Source organism: Bos grunniens, chromosome 24, assembly GCF_055505025.1.
Source record: "Bos grunniens cultivar Pamir isolate PY7600 chromosome 24, Bosgru_T2T1.0, whole genome shotgun sequence".
NCBI lineage: Eukaryota > Metazoa > Chordata > Mammalia > Artiodactyla > Bovidae > Bos > Bos grunniens.
In genome coordinates this window covers 62,518,331-62,539,643 of record NC_141188.1, presented here as the reverse complement: position 1 = coordinate 62,539,643, position 21,313 = coordinate 62,518,331, and the positions used below count along the sequence as shown (strand labels likewise).

The window sequence follows — 21,313 nt, the reverse complement described above, 5'->3', positions numbered from 1 at the left end:
GTTCATCCACTGCAATCAAACTGTGCTATCCACTCTTGGAACCGCCCACAGATGAGCTGACCTATCTCCCGCGTATTCACCAAGTGTTTCATGTAGGTTGTTGTGTTCATCTTCAAGCAGTTCTTTGCATAAATGGTGAGAGGATCCCTATTCTATTCAGAGAAGTCTGAAACTCGGAAAGACCAAACAACTTGCCAGAGTGATCTCAAATTACTTCCTGAATGAGCATTAAACATGCCTAATGAACTGAGACATTTCGAAGGGCATTAAACCAAGTGTTCTCTGGAGCACAGGAAGAACACAAGGAGAAGGACGACTGTGCGCCCAGCAACTGTCGCACCTGAAACACAACACCCGCCCAAGCACAGCCCTCTGGAGTGACTGTTTACACAGCCCGGATGAAGGCGACTTGTGTGACAAAGCACTCTGTGAGGAACAGGAGCCCTGTGACAACATGGTCCTCCATGATGGAAGAGAGAGTTGATCAAAGTGAAGCTCAGTCTGCTTTGAGGGTAGTGCAGGCTTTATTTGCTTTTGTTAAAAAAAAAAAAAATTAAGCTACTTATTACTCAGGAAGATCAAAAATATTAAATAGTTTTAAAAACCAGCCAATGTATAGCTTCTTTAAAAAAGTATAAAAAAGTTAAATTATTTATGGATTCCAGTCTGTACCCTGAAATAAATGAAAAAATTATATAACTTAAAAGAACTGCAAAATATCTTTGAAGAGTTAATCACTCAGTCCTGTCAGACTCTTCACAACCCTATGGACTGTAGCCCATCAGGCTCCTCTGTCCACAGAATTCTCCAGGAAAGAATACTGGAGTTGGTAGCCATTCCCTTCCCCAGGGCATCTTCCTAACCCAGGGATGGAACCCAAGTCTCACATAGCAGGAGGATTCTTTACCATCTGAGCCCTTTACATTACCCTAACTAAATGTGAAAAAAATTTAAGTAGATTACATTTGCAAGGGAGTTCATGATAACCCAAATTGAAACTATGTATTTTCTCCATTCCCATCCCCAAATCCAATACGGGGAAAATACATATTTTAATCATCTGTGACCCAGAGAAATGCTTCCTTTGGGCTTATCTGTAGCTTATCAGATCTTAACAACATAAGAACTAACAAAGTTGTCTGAAATGTATCTCACCCACCAGCTTAATTAATTACCTTCTTGGAACACCAATTTAGAGATATGGTAATAGAGAATATTTTCTATATTACTATAGTCTATAGTATTTTCTCAGAGAAAGCAATGGCACCCCACTCCAGTACTCTTGCCTGGAAAATCCCAGGGACGGAGGAGCCTGGTACGCTGCAGTCCATGAGGTTGCTAACAGTCGCACACGACTGAGTGACTTCACTTTCACTTTTCACTTTTATGCACTGGAGAAGGAAATGGCAACCCACTCCAGTGTTCTTGCCTTGGAGAATCCCAGGGATGGCTGCTGTCTATGGGGTCGCACAGAGTTGGACACGACTGAAGTGACTTAGCAGCAGCAGCAGCATAGTGTTTTCTATACTATACCATATAGACTTTTTATTAAGGAAAAAAAAAGAAAACCTATTCCTGAAAACAATTTATGTAGCAATCTGAATGGCTGCATCTTAGTGGAAAAGAAAAGGCACTGAATATCATTCTCAAAGAATTTGTGCTCAAGACAATTTGAATCATTTTGTCTCCCTAATGCAAACACCACAACCTTAAAGAGATGTTGTTGTTCCCATTTCACAGATAAGACTGAGGCTCAGCCATGAAATTCAAAGATGCTTGCTCCTTGGAAGAAAAGCTATGACCAACCTAGACAGCATATTAAAAAGCAGAGACATTACTTTGCCAACAAAGTCTAATCAAAGTGATGGTTTTCCCAGTATTCACGTATGGATGTGAGAGCTGGACCATAAAGAAAACTGAGTGCCAAAGAATTAATGTTTTTGAACTGTGGTGTTGGAGAAGACTATTGAGAGTCCCTTGCACAGCAAGGAGATCAAACCAGTCCATCCTAAAGGAAATCAGTCCTGAATATTCATTGGAAGCAGTGATGCTGAATCTCCAATACTTTGGCCACCTGATGTGAAGAACTGACTCATTGGAAAAGACCCTGATGCTGGGGAAGATTGAAGGCAGGAGAAGAAGGGGATGAAAGAGGATGAGATGGTTGGACAGCATCACCAAATTGATGGACATGAGTTTGAGCAAACTTTGGAAGTTGGTGATGGACAGGGAGGCCTGGCGTGCTGCAGTCCATGGGGTCACAAAGACTTGGACACAACTGAGCAACTGAAGTGAACACCACAATTCCTGCCCCATCCCCCCCACACACACACAAAAAAAAAACCCCACAAAAATTGACAAAAGGTCAATTTATAAATATATATTACATTAGCTAATTTGCAGAGTTCTTATGGCAGAAATTGAAGAGGAACTAAAAAGTCTGTTGATGAAAGTGAAAGAGGAGAGTGAAAAAGTTGGCTTAAAGCTCAACATTCAGAAAATGAAGATCATGGCATCTGGTCCCATCACTTCATGGGAAATAGATGGGGAAACAGTGGAAACAGTGTCAGATTTTATTTTGGGGGGTTCCAAAATCACTGCAGATGGTGACTGCAGCCATGAAATTAAAAGACGCTTACTCCTTGGAAGGAAAGTTATGACCAACCTAGATAGTATATTGAAAAGCTTAGATATTGCTTTGCCAACAAAGGTCCGTCTAGTCAAGCCTATGGTTTTTCCAGTAGTCATGTATGCATGTGAGAGTTGGACTATAAAGAAAGCTGAGCACCGAAGAATTGATGCTTTTGAACTGTGGTGTTGGAGAAGACTCTTGAGAGTCCCTTGGACTGCAAGGAGAGCCAACCAGTCCATCCTAAAGGAAATCAGTCCTGGGTGTTCATTGTAAGGAGTGATGTTGAAGCTGAAACTCCAATACTTTGGCCACCTCATGCGAAGAGTTGATTCATTGGAAAAGACTCTGATGCTGGGAGGGATTAGGGGCAGGAGGAGAAGGGGACGACAGAGGATGAGATGGCTGGATGGCATCACCGAATCGATGGACATGAGTTTGAGTGAACTCTGGGAGTTGGTGATGGACAGGGAGGCCTGGCGTGCTGCAATTCATGGGGTCGCAAAGAGTCGGACACGACTGAGCGACTGAACTGAACTAATGGTATATTAACTTACAGTGTGAGTGAGATTTTCCTGAATTCTTCTTGACTCAGAAAACCACCGCTGAGAAAAATTAAGTAACTGGGGGTGGATACCCAATAGCTGCCATTTGCTATGAAAATAATTACTGCTGAACTGTGATCTAAAAGCCTCTCCCAGAAGGCATTTAATAGCCGAACTGCTTTTATTCCTCGATGCAGCCAAAACAACCTAAAATTTCCTGTAAAAGTCATGACTAGCTCTACTCCCTACTCTCAGTTTGTAGATGCTACACTCACTTCTCTTCAGCACCTTCCAAGAAAGTTTAACTTTCATTAATAATTGCTAACACTTATTGAAAATCATGTACTAGACATCATTCCACAAGTACTCATTCATTTAAACCTTGCAATCTAACTTAAGTACTATTATTATCCCTCCAATAGGAGTGAAAAAAGCCTTCTCAGACAGTGCCCACTGCTCAGGGACCCAAGTCATTGTAAGAGCTCCCAGCAGTGGACAACAAATTAAATAAAGGTTTTATTACTGTGAGCAGTGGAGTTGTTCTTTTCAAATGTCATTTTTGGAAAGCATCTTTTTAGGGCCTAATCCAACAACAGCTGACATTTGGACACGAACCTCCCCGGTCTCATTTCAGTTCAGAGCTCTCACTAGGATTCTGACTGCCACAGACACATCCGTTATCCAGGACAGGAGCACTTATTTCCAAAAAAGCACTCTTTCCAAAAGAGTTTTCTTTTTTATGTCCTAACACTACCAGTATGTTATCTGTATTATTAAAATTAGTTGAGGTACTTGTTTTGTCAAGTACAATATATCTAATTAACCTATGCTATGAAAAAGTAACAATTTTGCCAAGTTTTCCTTTTAAGTATCTTCACTGATCTTTTTTTAAAGGACACATAGTCACATTTTTGTGTCTGAGTTCAAACAACACTAAAAGCTATTTGCTATACTACTAATAACATAAATGTTCAGTTTCTATCTTTAATTCAAATATTAGCACTATTTGCCAAACAATTAACTTTTGAGGATACTGAAAACAATCTCCAGAGAAACAAGGCCATACCAACAACATTAACCACTAACAACTATTCAGTTCAGCCGCTCAGTCGTGTCCGACTCTTTGCGACCCCATGAATTGCAGCACGCCAGGCCTCCCTGTCCATCACCAACTCTCGGAGTTCACTCAAACTCATGTCCATCGATTCGGTGATGCCATCCAGCCATCTCATCCTCTGTCGTCCCCTTCTCCTCCTGCCTCCAATCCCTCCCAGCATCAGAGTCTTTTCCAATGAGTCAACTCTTCGCATGAGGTGGCCAAAGTATTGGAGTTTCAGCTTCAGCATCAGTCCTTCCAAAGAACACCCAGGACTCCTTGCAGTCCAAGGGACTCTCAAGAGTCTTCTCCAACACCACAGTTTAAAAGTATCAATTCTTTGACGCTCAGCTTTCTTCACAGTCCAACTCTCGCATCCATACATGACAGCCAGAAAACCATAGCCTTGACCAGACAGACCTTTGTTGGCAAAGTAACGTCTGTGCTTTTTAATATGGTATCTAGGTTGGTCGTAACTTTCCTTCCAAGGAGTAAGCGTCTTTTAATTTAATGGCCACAATCACCACCTGCAGTGATTTTGGAGCCCAAAAAAATAAAGTCTGACACTGTTTCTCCATCCATTTCCCATGAAGTGATGGGACCAGATGCCATGATCTTAGTTTTCTGAATGTTGCGCTTTAAGCCAACTTTTTCACTCTCCTCTTTCATGGTAATTTTAGCTCTTTTCATCTTTGTGTCACTAACTGGGGGCTAAACCTCCAGAACTAGAGGATCCATTTTCATAAACAGAGGGTCTTTAGTAAGTATGCAAAGACAGGAAACAAAGATAGGGGCTGTCTTTCATCTTTTCAATGAAACAGTAACAAGACTAGTATCTTTTAAAAACACTCGATCATGGACTTCCCTGGTAATATCTGACTGCCAATTCAGGGGACATGGGCTCCATCCGTGATCCGGGAAGATCCCACATTCAGTGGAGCAACTAAGCCTGTGTGCCACAACTACTGAGCCCTCGAGCCCAGAGCGTTTGCTCTGCCACAAGAGAGCTGCCACAATGAGAAGCCCATGCACCACAACTAGAGCAGCCCCTGCTCACTGCTACCACAGAAAGCCTGTGCCTCAAGGAAAATCCAGCACAGCCAAAAAACAAAAACTTAATCATTAAGTATGTAATTTAAAAACACATTCATTTTTTGCTGCTATTGCTAACACATCATTTATACCTTGTGTTCCTAATAGTAAAGGGCCCATTTTAATACCAGTTTTTTTCAGCTATGCTATACATGCAGTACTTCATTTCATTAACAATGACACGCATCAATCACACAAATTTCCTAGGACATTTTTGTGAGTAATTTTCACTACTGCAACTGGGCTAGTTGTTGAATTTTATGCCAGTGATTGGCAATTCACTGCAGCTATGATGAACATGAACTTCACCCATAAGTCTCCTAAAAGCAAGGCCAACATTTAAGTTATAATCCTATGTAACATTTACTCTGAAAACGTCCAAATCATGTAGCAAAACTCTAGAAATGCTTCATTTAAAAATAAAAATATACTTGTTAAATCTCTATTATTCTAAAATGACCTACTTAGTAGTAAGCTCTAGTAGTATTTGTGAACTTGCCACTTTTACTGACATCGTGACTGCCTTATGCCACTAAACCAGCAGTTGCTGAGCCTGGGTCAGCTTGATAGCATACGGCTAGAATTAAAATTCGCACTGCAATACAAGTTCTACCGGTAAATGTCCTTAGTTTTAAAATTTTTAACGAGAAACTGCAGCATATTATGAATTGGATACAAATCCTGAAAGAGCCAGGAACACTATTCTGGGCTAGTATGCTCTAAGAGAAAGTTAAAAGAAAATTAGTTCTACTTCATCCATTTATTGATAGTATGGATGACATTTGAGTAAGTAGAGAAATAGTATTACTGGGCAATTAAAAAGTTACAACGATAGGCCTAAAAGGTTACTTCCGGGCAAAAGCTGCCAGGATACCCGCCTCTGCCAGTCCCAGAGCAAATCCTCCCCACCGCTCTTAGCCGACCCCCGTCCCCACCTCGCCCAACTGACGCCAAAGGGAACCCCCAGCGCCCCCGCAAGGCGGCGCAGCGCACCTCCGGGGGCGGGGCCAGCGCCGGTCACGTGGGCGGCGCCCGGCCGCCATCTTGCAGGGCGGGGGAGGGGCGGGGCCCCGCGGACACCCCACCCCCGCCCCCGCCGGTCCTCGGCGGCGCGTGCCCGCGCGGCCCTCGGGCGCGAGCCCCGGCGCCTCGCTGCGGACTCCGGGGTGGGCCCTCCCTCCCCAGGCAACCGCGGCCAAGACCGCGAGCGGTGGGGCTGAAGTGTAGAGACCCCCCCGTGAGCCGCCTCTCGGGGCAGCCTGGCAGCAGGAAGACCCACGGGCACGTCCTCCGGGCCAGAAGCGGCCACGGCTGAGGGGCTCGGAGTCCCGCTGACAAGCGAAGTGTGGGGCAGCAGCAGCCGAGTAAGACGGGGTGATCTGTCACGGCAACCCTCAACCACGGGAGAGGAAACGCTCACCCGGCCACCGACGTCCACAAATGGCGTTCGGTGTCACCTGTAGGCGTGTGCCCGTGATCGACCCCCGCTCCCACGGACGGCCACGACACAGGCACCGTCTGAGAAGTAACGATGCGCTCAAACTCGCGGCAGCATGCCCAGCCTCACTGTCCACTCTTTCCGGCACTCACTGGTGGCCAGAAAAGGCCACACGCCGCGGTCAACATAAAAATGTCACTGCTGTGCTCTGAACGCATCTCTCCCCTTATCTCGTCCCCTTAGAACACTCGCATTATAAGCAAAATTTAAAGGGGGAAAAGCATCACTGCAGTTAAAACCATTAGTCGGTTACCCTTGTTGGAATGATAAGAAAGGAATAATATAAACTGCTCCACTATGAGACATTTTCATTGTATCTACACGCTAAAGTTATCTTTACAATATATACAGGAATTTTTGGGGGTAGGATATATAAGTACTGCTTTGGAGTTCAGGCTTGCTTCTTTAAACCTGATGGGCACATAGGATTTTTTTGGAATTAGTAGGCTGAAGAGTGCAGTATACACAGTTGCATGCTATGTAAATAGACACGGAATATTTCATGCTCGCCAAAATTCTGGGTACTAGTATTACTACGTCCCAGTTTGATACAGTTTGTCCTAAAGTGGGTTAGTCACTTCACTGAAGCCTCCTTTTTAAAAGGAGGGGCTCAGCCTAGATTATCACTAAATCCTTTCCAGGTCCCAGATTCCTTTGATTCTATGGGTATTGAGTCCACACAGCCATTGCAGAGATAGAATGCCCAGTTTTAGTCTGAATGACAGCAGATATATAAGCTGAAAGAACTTTCAAGCAAGGAATGAAAAAAATCTCGCTTTCCAATATATCATCCTGGAGATCTCCTAAACTGGAAAACATGGCATCCAAATAAATACTTTTTAAATAATCGTGAACCACGAAAATAAACTTACTGTACAGTCTTTAAATGAAAGCTATTTGCCCCATTAAATTGTCACACTCAAGGGCTTTATACTGGGCCTAGACTATTAAATTGCTTTCGTGGCCTTATAAAATTTTCTTTCATGTTTGCGACAAGGGACTTACTTTGTCTCATCTACTACATTTTGGCGTTCAGTAACTTTTTGGAAACCATTTATGCTTTCAGTAAAGGCCCCACAAACATCCCCGGACCCAAACGTGTAGACACGACTCAAACCCGTTAGAAGCCGGACTAGCCGGGGGTAAAGGGCACCAGAACCGCCCGAGGGGACGTTTCCCTGCCCAGACAACCTGGCCGACGACCTAACTGATTTCAGTCATTTCGCACCTCTGACTCTTTTTCTGAGAACCTCAAGTTCTCTGAGCAGGAGCCAAAAGAGCCAACGACCCGCTTTACCTCAAGCCACCGCGGAGCGCGCCGGGAGCGCGTCTGGGGCCGCCTCCCCCGGGGGGCGAGCTGGGCCTCGGGACGCGCGGGCGGAGCACCAGGCGGCGGGGCGGCGGCCGGCCCGGGCTCCGCAGCCCCGACGGAGGTGTCGGGGCCGAAAGGTCCCGGGAGCCCGCGTCCGAGGGCCGGGCTGAGACCGGGCTTCCGGGGCAACCCCGGCGGGACGAGACTTCCAGAGCATTCTGTTATGGCGGGTGCTCGTGTGTGTGTGTGTGTGTGTGTGTGTATGTGTGTGTGTGTGTGTGTGTGTGTGAGGGGAGTGGGGCTGAGCGGCCCGGCCGAACGCACATGAGTCGGGGGCCGGAGTCAGGGTCGGCCCGGCAGGGGGGCGTCCGGGAGCCGGGCGCGGAGGCCGCGGGGACCGCCGCGCGGGTGTCGGGAGGCCGGCGAGCCTTACCTGGGCCCGGGCGCCGGCCAAGTGGCTCGGCGCCGCCTCTACGTCCTCGGGGCCCCCGCGGAGCGCGGCGCGGAGCCTCTCCAGGTGCTCCCTCAGGGTGACGCGCTGGTGGAAGGAGAAGGCCGGGTGCAGCGAGGCCATGGTGAAGAGCAGCAGCAGTTCCTCCTGGGCCCTGAGCCCCAGCCCGCCGCCCGGCCGGGGCGCGGCGCCGCCGCCTTCCGGGCCGGAGCCGTCTTTCTCGGCGTCCTCCTCCTCGCCGCCGCCGTCCTCCTCACCGCGCTGGTCCTCCGCGCTTCCCCGCGAGCCCTCGCCCCGGGCCGCGCGCAGGCTCCGGAGCACCGCGTCCACCTGGGGCAGGAGGCGGTGCAGGCGGCCGGCGGCCTCGCGGTTCTCCGAGCCCAGCAGCGCCAGGTAAACGATCAGGCGCGAGCGCACGGCGGGCTCTCGGAAGTCGGCCAGCGGGCCCGGGTCCGAGAGGCCGTTGGCCTTGGCCTCCGAGTCGCGCAGGTAGTGGTAGTCCTTGCGCGCCAGGTCCTCCAAGCACGAGCCGAGGAAGCGCAGCTCCAGCGGGTTACACAGGTCCAGCAGCCCGCACATAAACTCCAGACGCTGCGCTGAGCCCAGCACCATCCCGAACCACTCGTACACCCGCTCCTGCTCGCGCAGCGCCGCCGCCGCGGGCCCCGCGCCGCCGCCCGGCATGCCCACCCCCGCCGCCGCCCCGCCAGCAACAGGCGGCCCGAGCCCCCGAGACGGCGGCGGCGGCGGCGGCAGCGGGGGGCCCCGCGGCGCGCCCGAAGGCGGCGGCGGCGGCGGCGGGGGGCGGCAGTCGCGGCGGCGGCGCGGAGGCGCCTTCGCGCCCGGCCGCGCGTCTGCCTCTGGCTCCTCAGCCTCGGGCGGCGGCTCCGCGGGGTGCGTCGGTTTCAGCGGCAGCTTCATCCTCAGCATCCTCGGCTACAGCGGCGCGGACATGCGAGCGGGGGCAGGAGGGCGGGGCCGGGGGCGGGGCGGGGGCCGCGGCAGCGGCGGGCAGCCGTCAGGAGCAGGGCCCCTCCATGCCGCCGGGGCCGGGCCGGGCCGGGGGCGGGTCTCGGCCGGCGCGGGCGGCCGCGGGCGGTGTCTTCCCCGGCCGGGGGCGGGGCTGCTCGCGGCGGCTCCTCCCCCCTGGGCTCCACACAGCCTCTGGGAGCCCGGGCGCGGTCGGGAGCAAGCTAGCGAGCGTGTCCTCCGTCCGCCTCCCTCTCTCTGGTCGTCCGCGCTGGGCCGGGCCGGCGGCGCCTGAGCTGTCCCCTCGCGAGCCGATGCGGACCGGGCGGCGGCGACAAGAGGAGGAGCGGCCGGGCGGGCGGAGACGCTTGCGGGCTCCGCGCAGGCGCTTCAGCCAATCAGCAGCCCGAACGGCTGGTTGCGCGAGTCTCCCCGCCCCCAAGGCACGCCCCCTCCGGGAGGCCACGCCCAACCGCCCTGCGGCCGCCTTCCCTGCCAGCGGCTCCCGCGCGGTCCCGGCGTCTGGCGGTGACCCGGGGTCGGGGGCGGCCCGCGTGCGAGAGTCGCGCGCGGCCCACGGCGCGGGGCCCGTTAGGGGGCCGCACCTTCTCCGGCCTCCGGCGCGGCTTCTGATTCCCGACGCAGTGCCGCCGCCCCGGGCGGGCCGCCGCCCCTGGCGCCGTTCGGCTCCCGTCGCGGCCGCGCGGGACGCTTCCCGGAGCCGGGCTCCCTCTGGAGGGGGCGCGCCGGCCCGACCTCCGCGGGTGTCAGGAGGTCAGTGCGCGGGCCCTGCCGCCGCGGCTCTGCCGCCCCGTGTCCGGTCTGCTCCGCGGGCGGGCGCCCACGCGGAGGGCGGCCCTGGGCTCAGGGCCCTCCCGACCCGGGCAGCACCGCGGCCCCGGGCCCAACGTTCTGTAACGGTCTTTGGGAATTATTGCCGCGACAGTTACCAAAGCCCCGTGGAGCCACCATCTTCGGGGGCCTGTCCTATTAGCTACATGACGTTTCTGTGCCTGACGCTAGCATTTTGAATTCCTGTGCCCCTGAAAATTCTCTGTGACTTGAGGAACTGACTTTTTTTTTTTTTAAGTTTTTGTTACGTTTTTAAGGTTGGAAGATCTTTCTTGCTCTCACTGTTGCTTTAAAAAAAATAGTCTATAATATAACACCCAGCTGGATCTTTTGAGGGTTAATTTTTAAAAGGTGGGACTAAAAAACCCTTCAGGTTTTAAATTAGGAAGTCCTACTACAGCTGTGTAATGGCAGGATGTAAAAAAAAAAAAAAAAAGAGTCACTTTTTCCGAATCTCTTCCTGAAAATATTTGAACATCTGTTGGTAGAGCATATGCTGAGCCCTCTTTACAATTTTATGCCCTAAGAAGCTAATTTATAATTCAATAAAAGGTTGCACTTAAGCCTGAATCAGCTTCAGCGATAAAATGGGGAGACAGTTGTTTTCAACACACTTGCTGCTACTGCTGCTAAGTCGCTTCAGTCGTGTCCGACTCTGTGCGACCCCATAGACGGTAGCCCACCAGGCTCCCTTGTCCCTGGTATTCTCCAGGCAAGAACACTGGAGTAGGTTGCCATTTCCTTCTCCAATGCATGAAAGTGAAGTCGCTCAGTTGTCAACACACTTGAGAAGATGTCAAATATATAAAAGCCATTCTTCCTGTACTTTGCTATTTCCTTGTGTTCTTTAGGTGTCGTCTAAAATCATGATGAGGAGAAAACTTTGCAGGAACATTTATTACAATCCTTGCCCCTTTGCTGTCAACTTCAAGTGTCTTGGAATTTTCTGTCTTATCATTTGTGAAGCTTAGGGTGACATACTTCAGGCAACCAATAATAACCTTGCTAGATATTCACAGGTCCATAGTGAGTCACCTGTCTAGATCCTTGGAGATGATTTTTACATGTGATCCAGGCATATGGTCTTTACATTTTCCTTGGCAACAAGAAGCCATTTGGTATGAACTCTCCGTAATACTTGATCCATAAATTTGGGTCTGAGTTCAGATTTATAATCAGTAATGATTACTTTTGTTCTTCTATCTTTGGCCCATATTAGAAAATGCAACAACATGCACTGTGCTTTAATGCTTCTGGTTATCATCCATTGGCTGGACGGTTTGCTACTTACGCCCCAGTACATTGTTGCAGAGCTCTCTCCATGCCGCCGCTCATTAGAGCCAGCTACAGTGTTTTTTTCCCACCCTGTAGTGAGAATACATCTTCAGTGAAGAGTGATGTACTAGGGACTTCCCTGGGGGTCCAGTGGTTAAGAATCCACCTGTCAATGCAGGGGACACAGATTCAACCCCTGGTCTGGGAAGACTCCACATATGGGGCGCAGCAACTAAGCCGTCCAGTCTAAACTGCTGAGCCCATGCACTTAGCCCATGCTCTGCAGCAAGAGAAGCAGCCCTCCCCGACAATGAGAAGCCCACGTAGCGCAACTACAGCGTAACTCCTGCTGGTGCAACTAGAGAAAGCTCAGGCACAGCAACGAAGACCCAGCGCAGCCAAAAATAAAGTTTTAAAAAATAATGAAGTAGTTTGTAAAAAAAAATAGAGTGATGTATTACAACAGGGAGGAGCCCAGATGTAAATCCCAGGATGAGGTGTAGGTGCATTTATTGGGGAAAAAAAAAACTATCCAGATAATTCTAATATGACATCCCGGGAAGGTATTCCTCCCACCAGGGCCTACCTATTGGGAACACTTGTTCTAGATTCTCTAGTGTTTTATATTTAATTATATATATATTTTATCAGTTCAGTTCAGTTCAGTCCCTCAGTCGTGTCTGACTCTTTGCGACCCCATGAATTGCAGCACGACAGGCCTCCCTGTCCATCACCAACTCCCGGAGTTCACTCAGACTCACGGCCATCAAGTCGGTGATGCCATCCAGCCATCTCATCCTCTGTCATCCCCTTCTCCTCTTGCGCCCAATACCTCTCAAATATATATTTATATATATATTCCCTATATAATCATTTAGATGGGCCAAATAATATTACTGTGGTAATAGTGGTTACGTGTTTGTATCCAGATCTTTCAGAGGAATATATCCTATAAAAGACATCTTTAAGGACATAAAGTGCTATTGTGTCTTGTTCCTAGATGATATTTAATGAATATTTAATATACTTTGTTTCTTTGTTTTGGGACTTCTGTGGTGGTCCAGTGGTTAAGACAATGAGTAGCAGGCATGGGTTCAATCCCTGTTTGGGGAACTAAGAGCCCACATGCCACTGCTCGGCCAAAAAATAAAAAAATACTCTGATTTATTTGCGTCATTAATAATGAAATATGACGTTACTGACATTATTGTCCAAATATTTATATGTACCCAGAAAACTGGTTTCTAGTTAAGGTTATACTTTGGATTAAGACACCAGCCAGTGGTTGAAGATTGAGGAAACTTTGCAATGCTTTTGCAATTGGGTTACTGCAAGAAATTTCACTAAAACCACAGTTAACTGGATGGTTCAAGGCAGACTGAAAAGGTATCAACCCCACATACAGAATGCCCAGATACAGCCACTTCTGCCATCTGGGGATACCTCAGGTGGCATCCTGTGACAGCTAAGTGGATCCATACCAGGAATCTGTGCTCTCTGTTTTTGTGAATTCTGGCTGCTTTGCCCCCCACCCTTTATGCCTTCCCGTCTCCTCCCCTACAGTATAAGCACCGTAACGTCAGTGGCCATGTCGTATTCAGTTTTCTATTTTCACATCTGGCACTCAGTGGTGGTTACTAAATGTTTGTTGAGCAAACAATGAATGGATAATGCTCCAGGAACCAAAAGTAACCACTCCCAGCTCCTGGGGTCACCTGAACCCCTTTCATCTCTAGCAAGGAAGAGAAAACATTGGCGTTCCAACATTGCCAGGCTCGTCCTGAGAGTTCTTCTAACTGAACTGGCTGAGGTTACATGTCTGTTCCTGATCAGTCGTGGAACCAGAGAAGTGGAGGCAGCTTCTTCAGAACCATGCGGATCACCCGAAAGAAGCCTAGGGCTGTTGGAAAGAAGGAAACATGGGTGCTGGGGAAGCCACCCTACATGCGTCCCACGTCAGTACACTCACAATCTGTTCTTCTGATCACATAAGTTGTCAAGGCTTTAAGGCACCTCAAAAACAAACTTCTGTTTAGTTAGGCTACATGTTTTCCTTTTGTTACATCACGCATTTAAGAGATTAAATATTAAATTGTCTTTAGAGATGACAGTTAAGCTGGTCTATAGGTCTTGCAAGCAACACGGGTAAATCATTGACATTTGACTTAAGGGAAAAAATTAGTGCATATTTAAAAGGATAAGCTTTTGGTAAGGTTTATAAAAAATACCCAATATGACAGATTTGAGATAAAAAGAAATCCTCAGTGTTGATGCTGTGACAGCTGGAAGTCCATGCCCAACACAGGGTGTATGATACCTTTTCTCGAAGACCAGCATTGGGTAGAATTCGGAGTCTCCCTGGAGTTACGGTTCCACTTGTCAGCTTCTTAGGACCTTAGATTGACCAGGTGGCCTAAGTTCTCCCACTTGTACATCAAAACTTTTGAAGAAACCCTGAAATCCAACCATCTTTGGGGCCTGTCCAGACATAAATTTTATTTTAAAGTGGCTTGGTTTGGAAAATCCTCAGGCTGCTGATTTGTGTTAGAAATTAAGGAACTGGATGACCTGAGGCACTCATGTGGTTCTTTGGTAACTTGGCAAATAGACCCTTTGCCCAATCACTCAAAAAGGCAAGGGCTGTCCCTCCCCCAGTGAAGTCAAGTGAGAGTCACTCAGTTGTGTCCAGCTCTTTCTGATCCCATGGACTATAGTCCATGGGATTGTCCAGGCCAGAATACTGGAGTGGGTAGCTTTTCCCTTCTCCAGGGGATCTTCCCAACCCAGGGATCAAACCCAGGTCTCTCACATTACAGGCAGATTCTTCACCAGCTGAGCCACAAGGGAAGCCTAAGCATACTGGAGTGGGTAGCCTATCCCTTCTCCAGTGGATCTTCATGGCCCAGGAATCGAACTGGGGTCTCCTGCGTTGCAGGCGGATTCTTTACCAACTGAGCTATGAGGGAAGTCCCTCTCCCAACCCCACCAAAAAAGAAAAAACAGAACACTGCCTTCAAGGGACCTGTGGAAAGGTAGAACTGAATTCCTGGAAGGTTGACTTGCTAGATAGAAAAATAACCTCTGCTCCCACAGTTTTCTCTAGAATAGAATTTGCTGAATTTATGACTTCTTATAGGGTGACATCATATTATTGGTGAGCCCACAAAGCTCCTCTGAACATGGGATTTCCCAGGCAAGAATACTGGAGTGGGTTGCCATTTCATTCTCCAGGGGATCTTCCTGATCCAGGGATTGAATTCACGTCTCCTGCATTGGCAGATGGGTTCTTTACTATTGAGCCACCAGGGAAGCCCTAGATGGACAGTATTGTTTTGCAACCACCGAAAGCAATAACTGATCCAGGTATTTGCACCACTAGGTGCAAAGTTGTTAGGAAGCAAAACATTCGCAAGTCCTCAAAATAACACCTTACTTAATTAAAAGGGAAGAACGGTACTTTTCCACTGAAGGTCTGATGGCTGCCACCTTGACCTCGTGGTCACGATCAGCATCACCAATAACGAGACCGCCCAACATCGCTCCTCGTGGCATGGATGTCATGGAAAGTACACACTATTTGCGGTATTCTTCCCAAAATGTCTACACTGAATCCAATCATGGGGAAATGAGACAAAATCTGGACTGGGGGACCTTATAGACACCACCAGGCTTCCCTGGTGGCTCAGATGGTAAAGAATCTGCCTGCAATGCAGAAGACTGGGGTTCGACCTGGGTTCGATCCCTAGGTCAGGAAGACCCCCTGGAGAAGGGAATGGCTACCCACTGCAGTCTTCTTGGCTGGAGAATTCCATGGACAGAGGGGCCTGGTGGGCTTCAGTCTATAGCGTTGCAGAGTCTAACTTGACTGAATGACTAACACTCACTGTTCACAGAAGACACTGGCCTGAATCACCCACAATATCAATGTCATGAAAGCAAACCCAGGCAGGTACTGCTGTATCCTAAAGAAAACTAGATAGACGTAACAACCAAATGCAATTCACGATCTATGATGGGATCATGATTTAAAAAAATAAAAAACTCAAAAAGACATTCTGGGAACAATTAGATAAATTTGAATATGGACTTCTTATTAGATATGGTTACTGTATCAATGCTAACTTTTTGGGGTGAGATAATGACATTGTAATTGTATAGAAAAATGTTTTCAGTTGGTTCATGCCAAAGTACTGAAGGTAGAAATGTCATCATACCTACAACTTAATTTTTTTTTAAATTGTATATGGAAAAATGAAGCAAACGTGACAAAATATCAACAACAGACCAATCTAGGTGAAGGGTATATAGGTGAACATTGTAAAATTTCACCTACTTTATTTGAAAAAAAAAAAAAACAGCAATTGCAAATATACATCCATAGGATGAGTAAACAAAAAAATTTGCTAAACTTATGAATGGAGTTCAGCACACTTAAAGTTGCCTAATTAACTGGTTTTGTCAATGGGACAAAACATTAAAGTCCCTTTAAAACTATATCTAAAATAGAATAATAAGATTTGTAAAAGGAACACAGAAACTTAACAGAGAATGGTTTTTCTGAATTTGTTACCTCAGTATGTTGATCTTTCAAAAAATTGGAGAGTGAAGCTGGTTAGAATCAACTCAAAATGGCTTGCAGAGTCATGAGGTGTCCTCAGAGTCAGTCTATCAGTGCGTTCTGAAGGAAACCTGGGGCACAGCCAAAGGCAAGCAAGGTCATCTTTAGACAAACATTCCTGAAGAAGAGTGCAAAGCAATCACACTGGACCGAACTACATGGAGTCAGGAGGAAGCAGGAGGAGGATGGTTTTCGGTGTGGAGTGTATTATGATTAATCTTAATTAGTTAATTATGTGGTATCATCTGCCTTCTTTCGAACATGATTTAAGAGGGCTGCTCATAATCTCAAAATAGGGGAAATGAGCTTCCCGGGTGGCAGTAGTGGTAAAGAATCTGCCTGCCAGTGCAGGAGACAGAAGAGACCAGGGTTCAATCCCTGGATTGGGAAGATCCCCTAGGGAAGGAAATGGCAACCCACTCCAGTGTTCTTGCCTAGAGAATCCCATGGACAGAGGAGCCTGGTGGGCTGCAGTCCATGGGGTCTCAAAGAGTCAGACACAACTGAAGTGACTTAGTACTTAGCACATGTATTTGTTAAAGCTGGTGCAGAACTTTCAATATCAGTAGCAATCGTATCCAGTAGATATGACTTTTCCATCAATAGAAAGAGACTCTGTCCCGGAGAAGACTTAGTTCTTTGGGCTTTTCGCCCATCCTTACAAAAAGTCTCTGAGACCAAGAGGTTCTCTCACTGTGATTCTGATAAGCAACTTTCACAAGGTGATTTTGATTAACAATTCGGTCTCCCATTGATTCAGTGCTGGGAAGCAAAATACCCTGGAAAATGGAGACACAGAACTCACTGCCAAGAAAGGAGTACCCCGCATTAAAGTGAACAGAGCGACAGTCTGGTTTACCAGCGCCTGGTAAGCTTGGTTAAAGGGGGCACTCCCCCTGAATCTTATCAATATTAAGCAAATAAATATCATCAATTTCTTGGATTCTGGCCTAGATATGGTGACTTGAACACCCTGCCATTCTTACCCTTTTATATAACGTTAAAAAATTTACTTTAGAAACAAAAATTAAGTTTAAATTTTGCTAAAATAAATGATATATTTCTTTAGTTCATTTTGTGTTGTTATTGTTCAGCTGCAGAGTCACATCTGACTCTGCGACCCCTGGACTGCAACACACCAGGCTCCCCTGTCCTTCCCTGTCTCTCAGAGTTTGCTCCAATTCATCCATTGAATCAGTGATGCTATCTAACCATCTTGTTCCCTGTCATCCTCTTTTCCTCCTGCCTTCAATCTTTCCCGCATCAGGATCCTTTCCAGTGAGTCAGCTCTTCTCTTCACGTGTTCAAAGCATTGGAGCTTCAGCATCAGTCCTTCCAATAGGTATTCAGGGTTGATTTCCTGTTGGATTGACTGGTTTGATCTTGCAGTCCAAGGGACTCTCAAGAGTTCATTTCAATACTACTCAGTTAAAAACCAACCAATTTGTTTACAATGTAGAAAAATATTTGTTTTATTTAGCAATTTTCCAACTGATTATGATGAAACTATGTGGATACTAGTTAAGCAAATATAACCTAAATTAAACAATATCCTTGCCATATTTATCTCAGAGCATATCTGTACATCAGAACACTGGTTTTATAGTCTTACTTGAAATATTCCAAAATATTTATTTTGCTCTTAAACCTCAAGTCAAAAAAATTTTTTGAATGCAATTTGTATTTTAAATGTTCCATCAACATTTACAACTTTAAAGCTTTTTTTCCATCATAAGTCTCATATCTCACTATTTAAAAAGGCATAAGAACAGTTTTATTTTATAGAAAAGTAAGCTTTTTCTGTAAAATATTCATTATCACTTTCTCAGATCTAACTGTGCTTGTGTAAGATTAGTGAGCTTATGATGTATGCCATCGTTGCTATTGAAATTTGGATAACCTACAGAACCATTTCAGTTTTATTTGCTTTGGGTGATATTAATAGAAGGATTAGAAATGATAGAAATATTTGACTATATTCCTGTTCCCTGACTTCTAACCTCTGAAGAGCCTTGGGCTGCAACTGGTGGCTCAGGCAGTCAGCCATATTGGAGGAAGTGACTGCAGGGTGCTACATTAAGATTCACAGACACACCATCAAGTTCTTAACATCCCTCCCCAGCACCCTTTCTGCTCTATGACTAGCCCTCTGGCTGCAAGTTCTCACCAGCTGTAACCATCCGGGGCAAGAAAGGAGACCAAACTACAGGTCCACCCTAGCTCTGATCCCTCCCTGGGACGCTCTGGCAGCATCTGCATCAGAGCTCACTTCTGGCACATCCTCCTGTGAACCTGAGCAGTGACTTTAAGACTGGAATGAGTGAAACACAGAGCTGCTACAGTAATGTGAAGAGTTACCATGGTTATCTGCAATGGCACCTAATTCTATTGGCCAGTGTGTTCCCTATCATATTAATAATTACTTGAAAAAGTCAGGCAGAGCAAAGAAATAATAGCCAGGAGAAAAAAATCATGTCCCAACAGCAAAGTATAATAAGTCTCTCTAAGCAGAACTACAACAACAGTAATAAAGACCATTTATTGAATTGAATATAATTGAATCATGTGCTGTTCTACTGGGGCTTCTTCCCTGCTGGATCAGTGGTAAAGAATCCGCCTTCTGAGGCAAGGGTCACAGGTGTGATTCTTTGTTTGGGAAGATCCCCAGCAGAAGGAAATGGCAACTCACTCCAGAGTTCTTGACTGGAAAATCCCCATGGATGGAGGAGACTGGCAGTCTATGTATGGTTCATAGGGTCGCAAAGAGTCAGACATGACTTAGTGACTGAACAAGCACTGTGCTATTCTATTAACCACTTTATACAAAGTTTCTATTAATCTCCATAACATTCTTCAGATATATGCCATTTTATAGATGAGGCAACTGAGACTAGAAGGTTAAGATATTTTCTCAAGGTCTCGTGTTAAAAGGTGACTGAGACAGGATTCAAATCCTGATTGGCCACCCGACAGAGAAGAAGAACTAAAGAACCTCTTGATAAGGGTGAAGAAGGAGAATGAAAAAGCCAGTTTAAGACTAAGTATTAAAAAAAACTAGGATCATGGCGTCCGCCTCCATTACTGCGTGGCAAATAGAAGGGGAAAAGTTGCAAGTAGCGGCAGATTTCCCCTTCTTGGGTTCCAATCCACTGTGGACGGTAACTGCAGCCATGAAATCATAAGACGATTGCTTCCTAGCAGGAAAGCGATGGCAAACCTGGACAGCGTGCTGAAAAGCAGAGACGCTGCTCTGCCGACAAAGGTCCGTATAGTCGAGGCTGTGGTCTTCCCAGTGGTCATGTTTGGTTGTGAGAGCTGGACCGTAAAGAAGGCAGAACGCCAAAGAATTGATGCCTTTGAACTGTGGTGCTGGAGAAGGCTCCTGAAAGTCCCTCGGACAGCAAGGAGAACAAACCAGTCAATCTTAAGGGAGATCAACCCTGAATACTCACTGGAAGGACTGATGCTGAAGCTGAAGCTCCAGTATTTTGGTCATCTAATATGAACAGACAACTCATTGGAAAAGTCTCTGATGCTGGGAAAGATTGAGGGCAGAAAAAGAGGGCATCAGAGGATGAGATGGCTGGATGGCATCACTGATGCAATGAACACTAACTTGGGCAAACTCCGGGAGATGGTGAGGCTTGGCATGCTGCAGTCCATGGGGTCGCAGAGTCAGACACGACTAGGTGACTGAACAACACCATTTAAATAATGAATAATTTACCATGTATTCCCTGACTATAACAGCCACACATGTTCACTGTTCAATTTTTTATTAATAAAATAAATTGGATTAAAAGTAAAACACTAAATAGTATTATTAAACACTAAATAAGCTTATAGGTGACTATTATACAATTTATTTCCAATATTTTCCCATGATTGTATGGATTTGAGTATGCACAAATGTATGTGTGTATATTTGTTCAGGGTGTATATATTATACATTGTGGTTCTGGGGTGCATTTTTAACTTAAGACTATGTTGATTTCTTAATTTTGTTTTTGAATTGTTCATTGCTAATATATGGAAATAAAATTGATTTTTGTAGGTTGATCTTGTATTCCGTACCTTCCTGACTTGTTCATTCTAGTACTTGTGTGCATGTGCATTTTTAGAATCAGAATACGTCATAATCATGAATCTAAATAAAGACAAGTTCTATATTTCCTTTCTGATCCATATGCCTTTTTTTCCTCCTTGTTTGCACTGGCTAGAATTTCTAGTACCGTGTTGAATAGAAGTGGTGAGGTAGACATCCTTACCTTATTCCCACTTTAGTGGGAAAAAATTCAGACTTTGATCATTGAGTATGAAGTTAGTTGTGCACTTTTCACAAAGGCCCTCTGATAGATTGCAGAAATTCCTTTCTAGTCCTTGTTTGGTGAGAGTCGGGGTTTTTTTGTTTGTTTTATCATGAATAGATAAACATGGATAGACATGGATTTTGTCCTATGCTTTTTCTGGGTCTTTTTGAGGTGGTCATGTGTTTTATGTACTTGATTCTATTGTATGGGGCATTATATTAAATGACATTGAGATCTTGAACCAATCTGGTGTTCTCTGGATAAACCCCGCTTGGCCCTACTGTATCATCCTTTCTCTACGTTGCTGGATACTGCCCTGTGCGGGCAGCTGCCTCTCGTCCCATCCTCAGCCTGAGTAGAACTGAGTAGAACTGTAGCCGAGGACGGGGGTGGATGGGGAGCCTCCACTAAACTGCCACAGACCTCACTGATCTTACTGAAATTCAGTACTTGTCTCAAATAAACTTGACTCAGCTTTTTGTATTTAGAGAATATTGAGATGGTTGTTTTTGGACAGTTATGTCCAATTTCAATGTTGACTTTTGGGAAAAAGATTTGCAGTGCTTCTCCCTGAGTCACCCTGGCAATCATGCCCCTGTCTCAGCACCGTGCCCCGCCTCCCACCCCCAGTTCTACTATAGGGGTGCAATATACACCCTTAACTTG

General features: G+C 46.5%; 1 protein-coding gene across 2 annotated transcripts in view; it reads right to left on the bottom strand.

Annotated features, from left to right (window-relative positions):
- Positions 1-9,935, bottom strand: part of ZCCHC2 (zinc finger CCHC-type containing 2) — a 54,464-nt gene extending 44,529 nt beyond the window's left edge. For both annotated transcript variants that reach the window (XR_015154173.1, XM_086373713.1), the window contains exon 1: positions 8,606-9,935. Coding sequence is in view for 1 of the 2 variants with exons in the window: in XM_086373713.1 (XP_086229839.1) it covers positions 8,606-9,553 (948 nt within the window). In the remaining variant the exon portion in view is untranslated. The remainder of the gene's footprint in view (positions 1-8,605) is intronic.
- Positions 9,936-21,313: the final 11,378 nt, after the last annotated feature.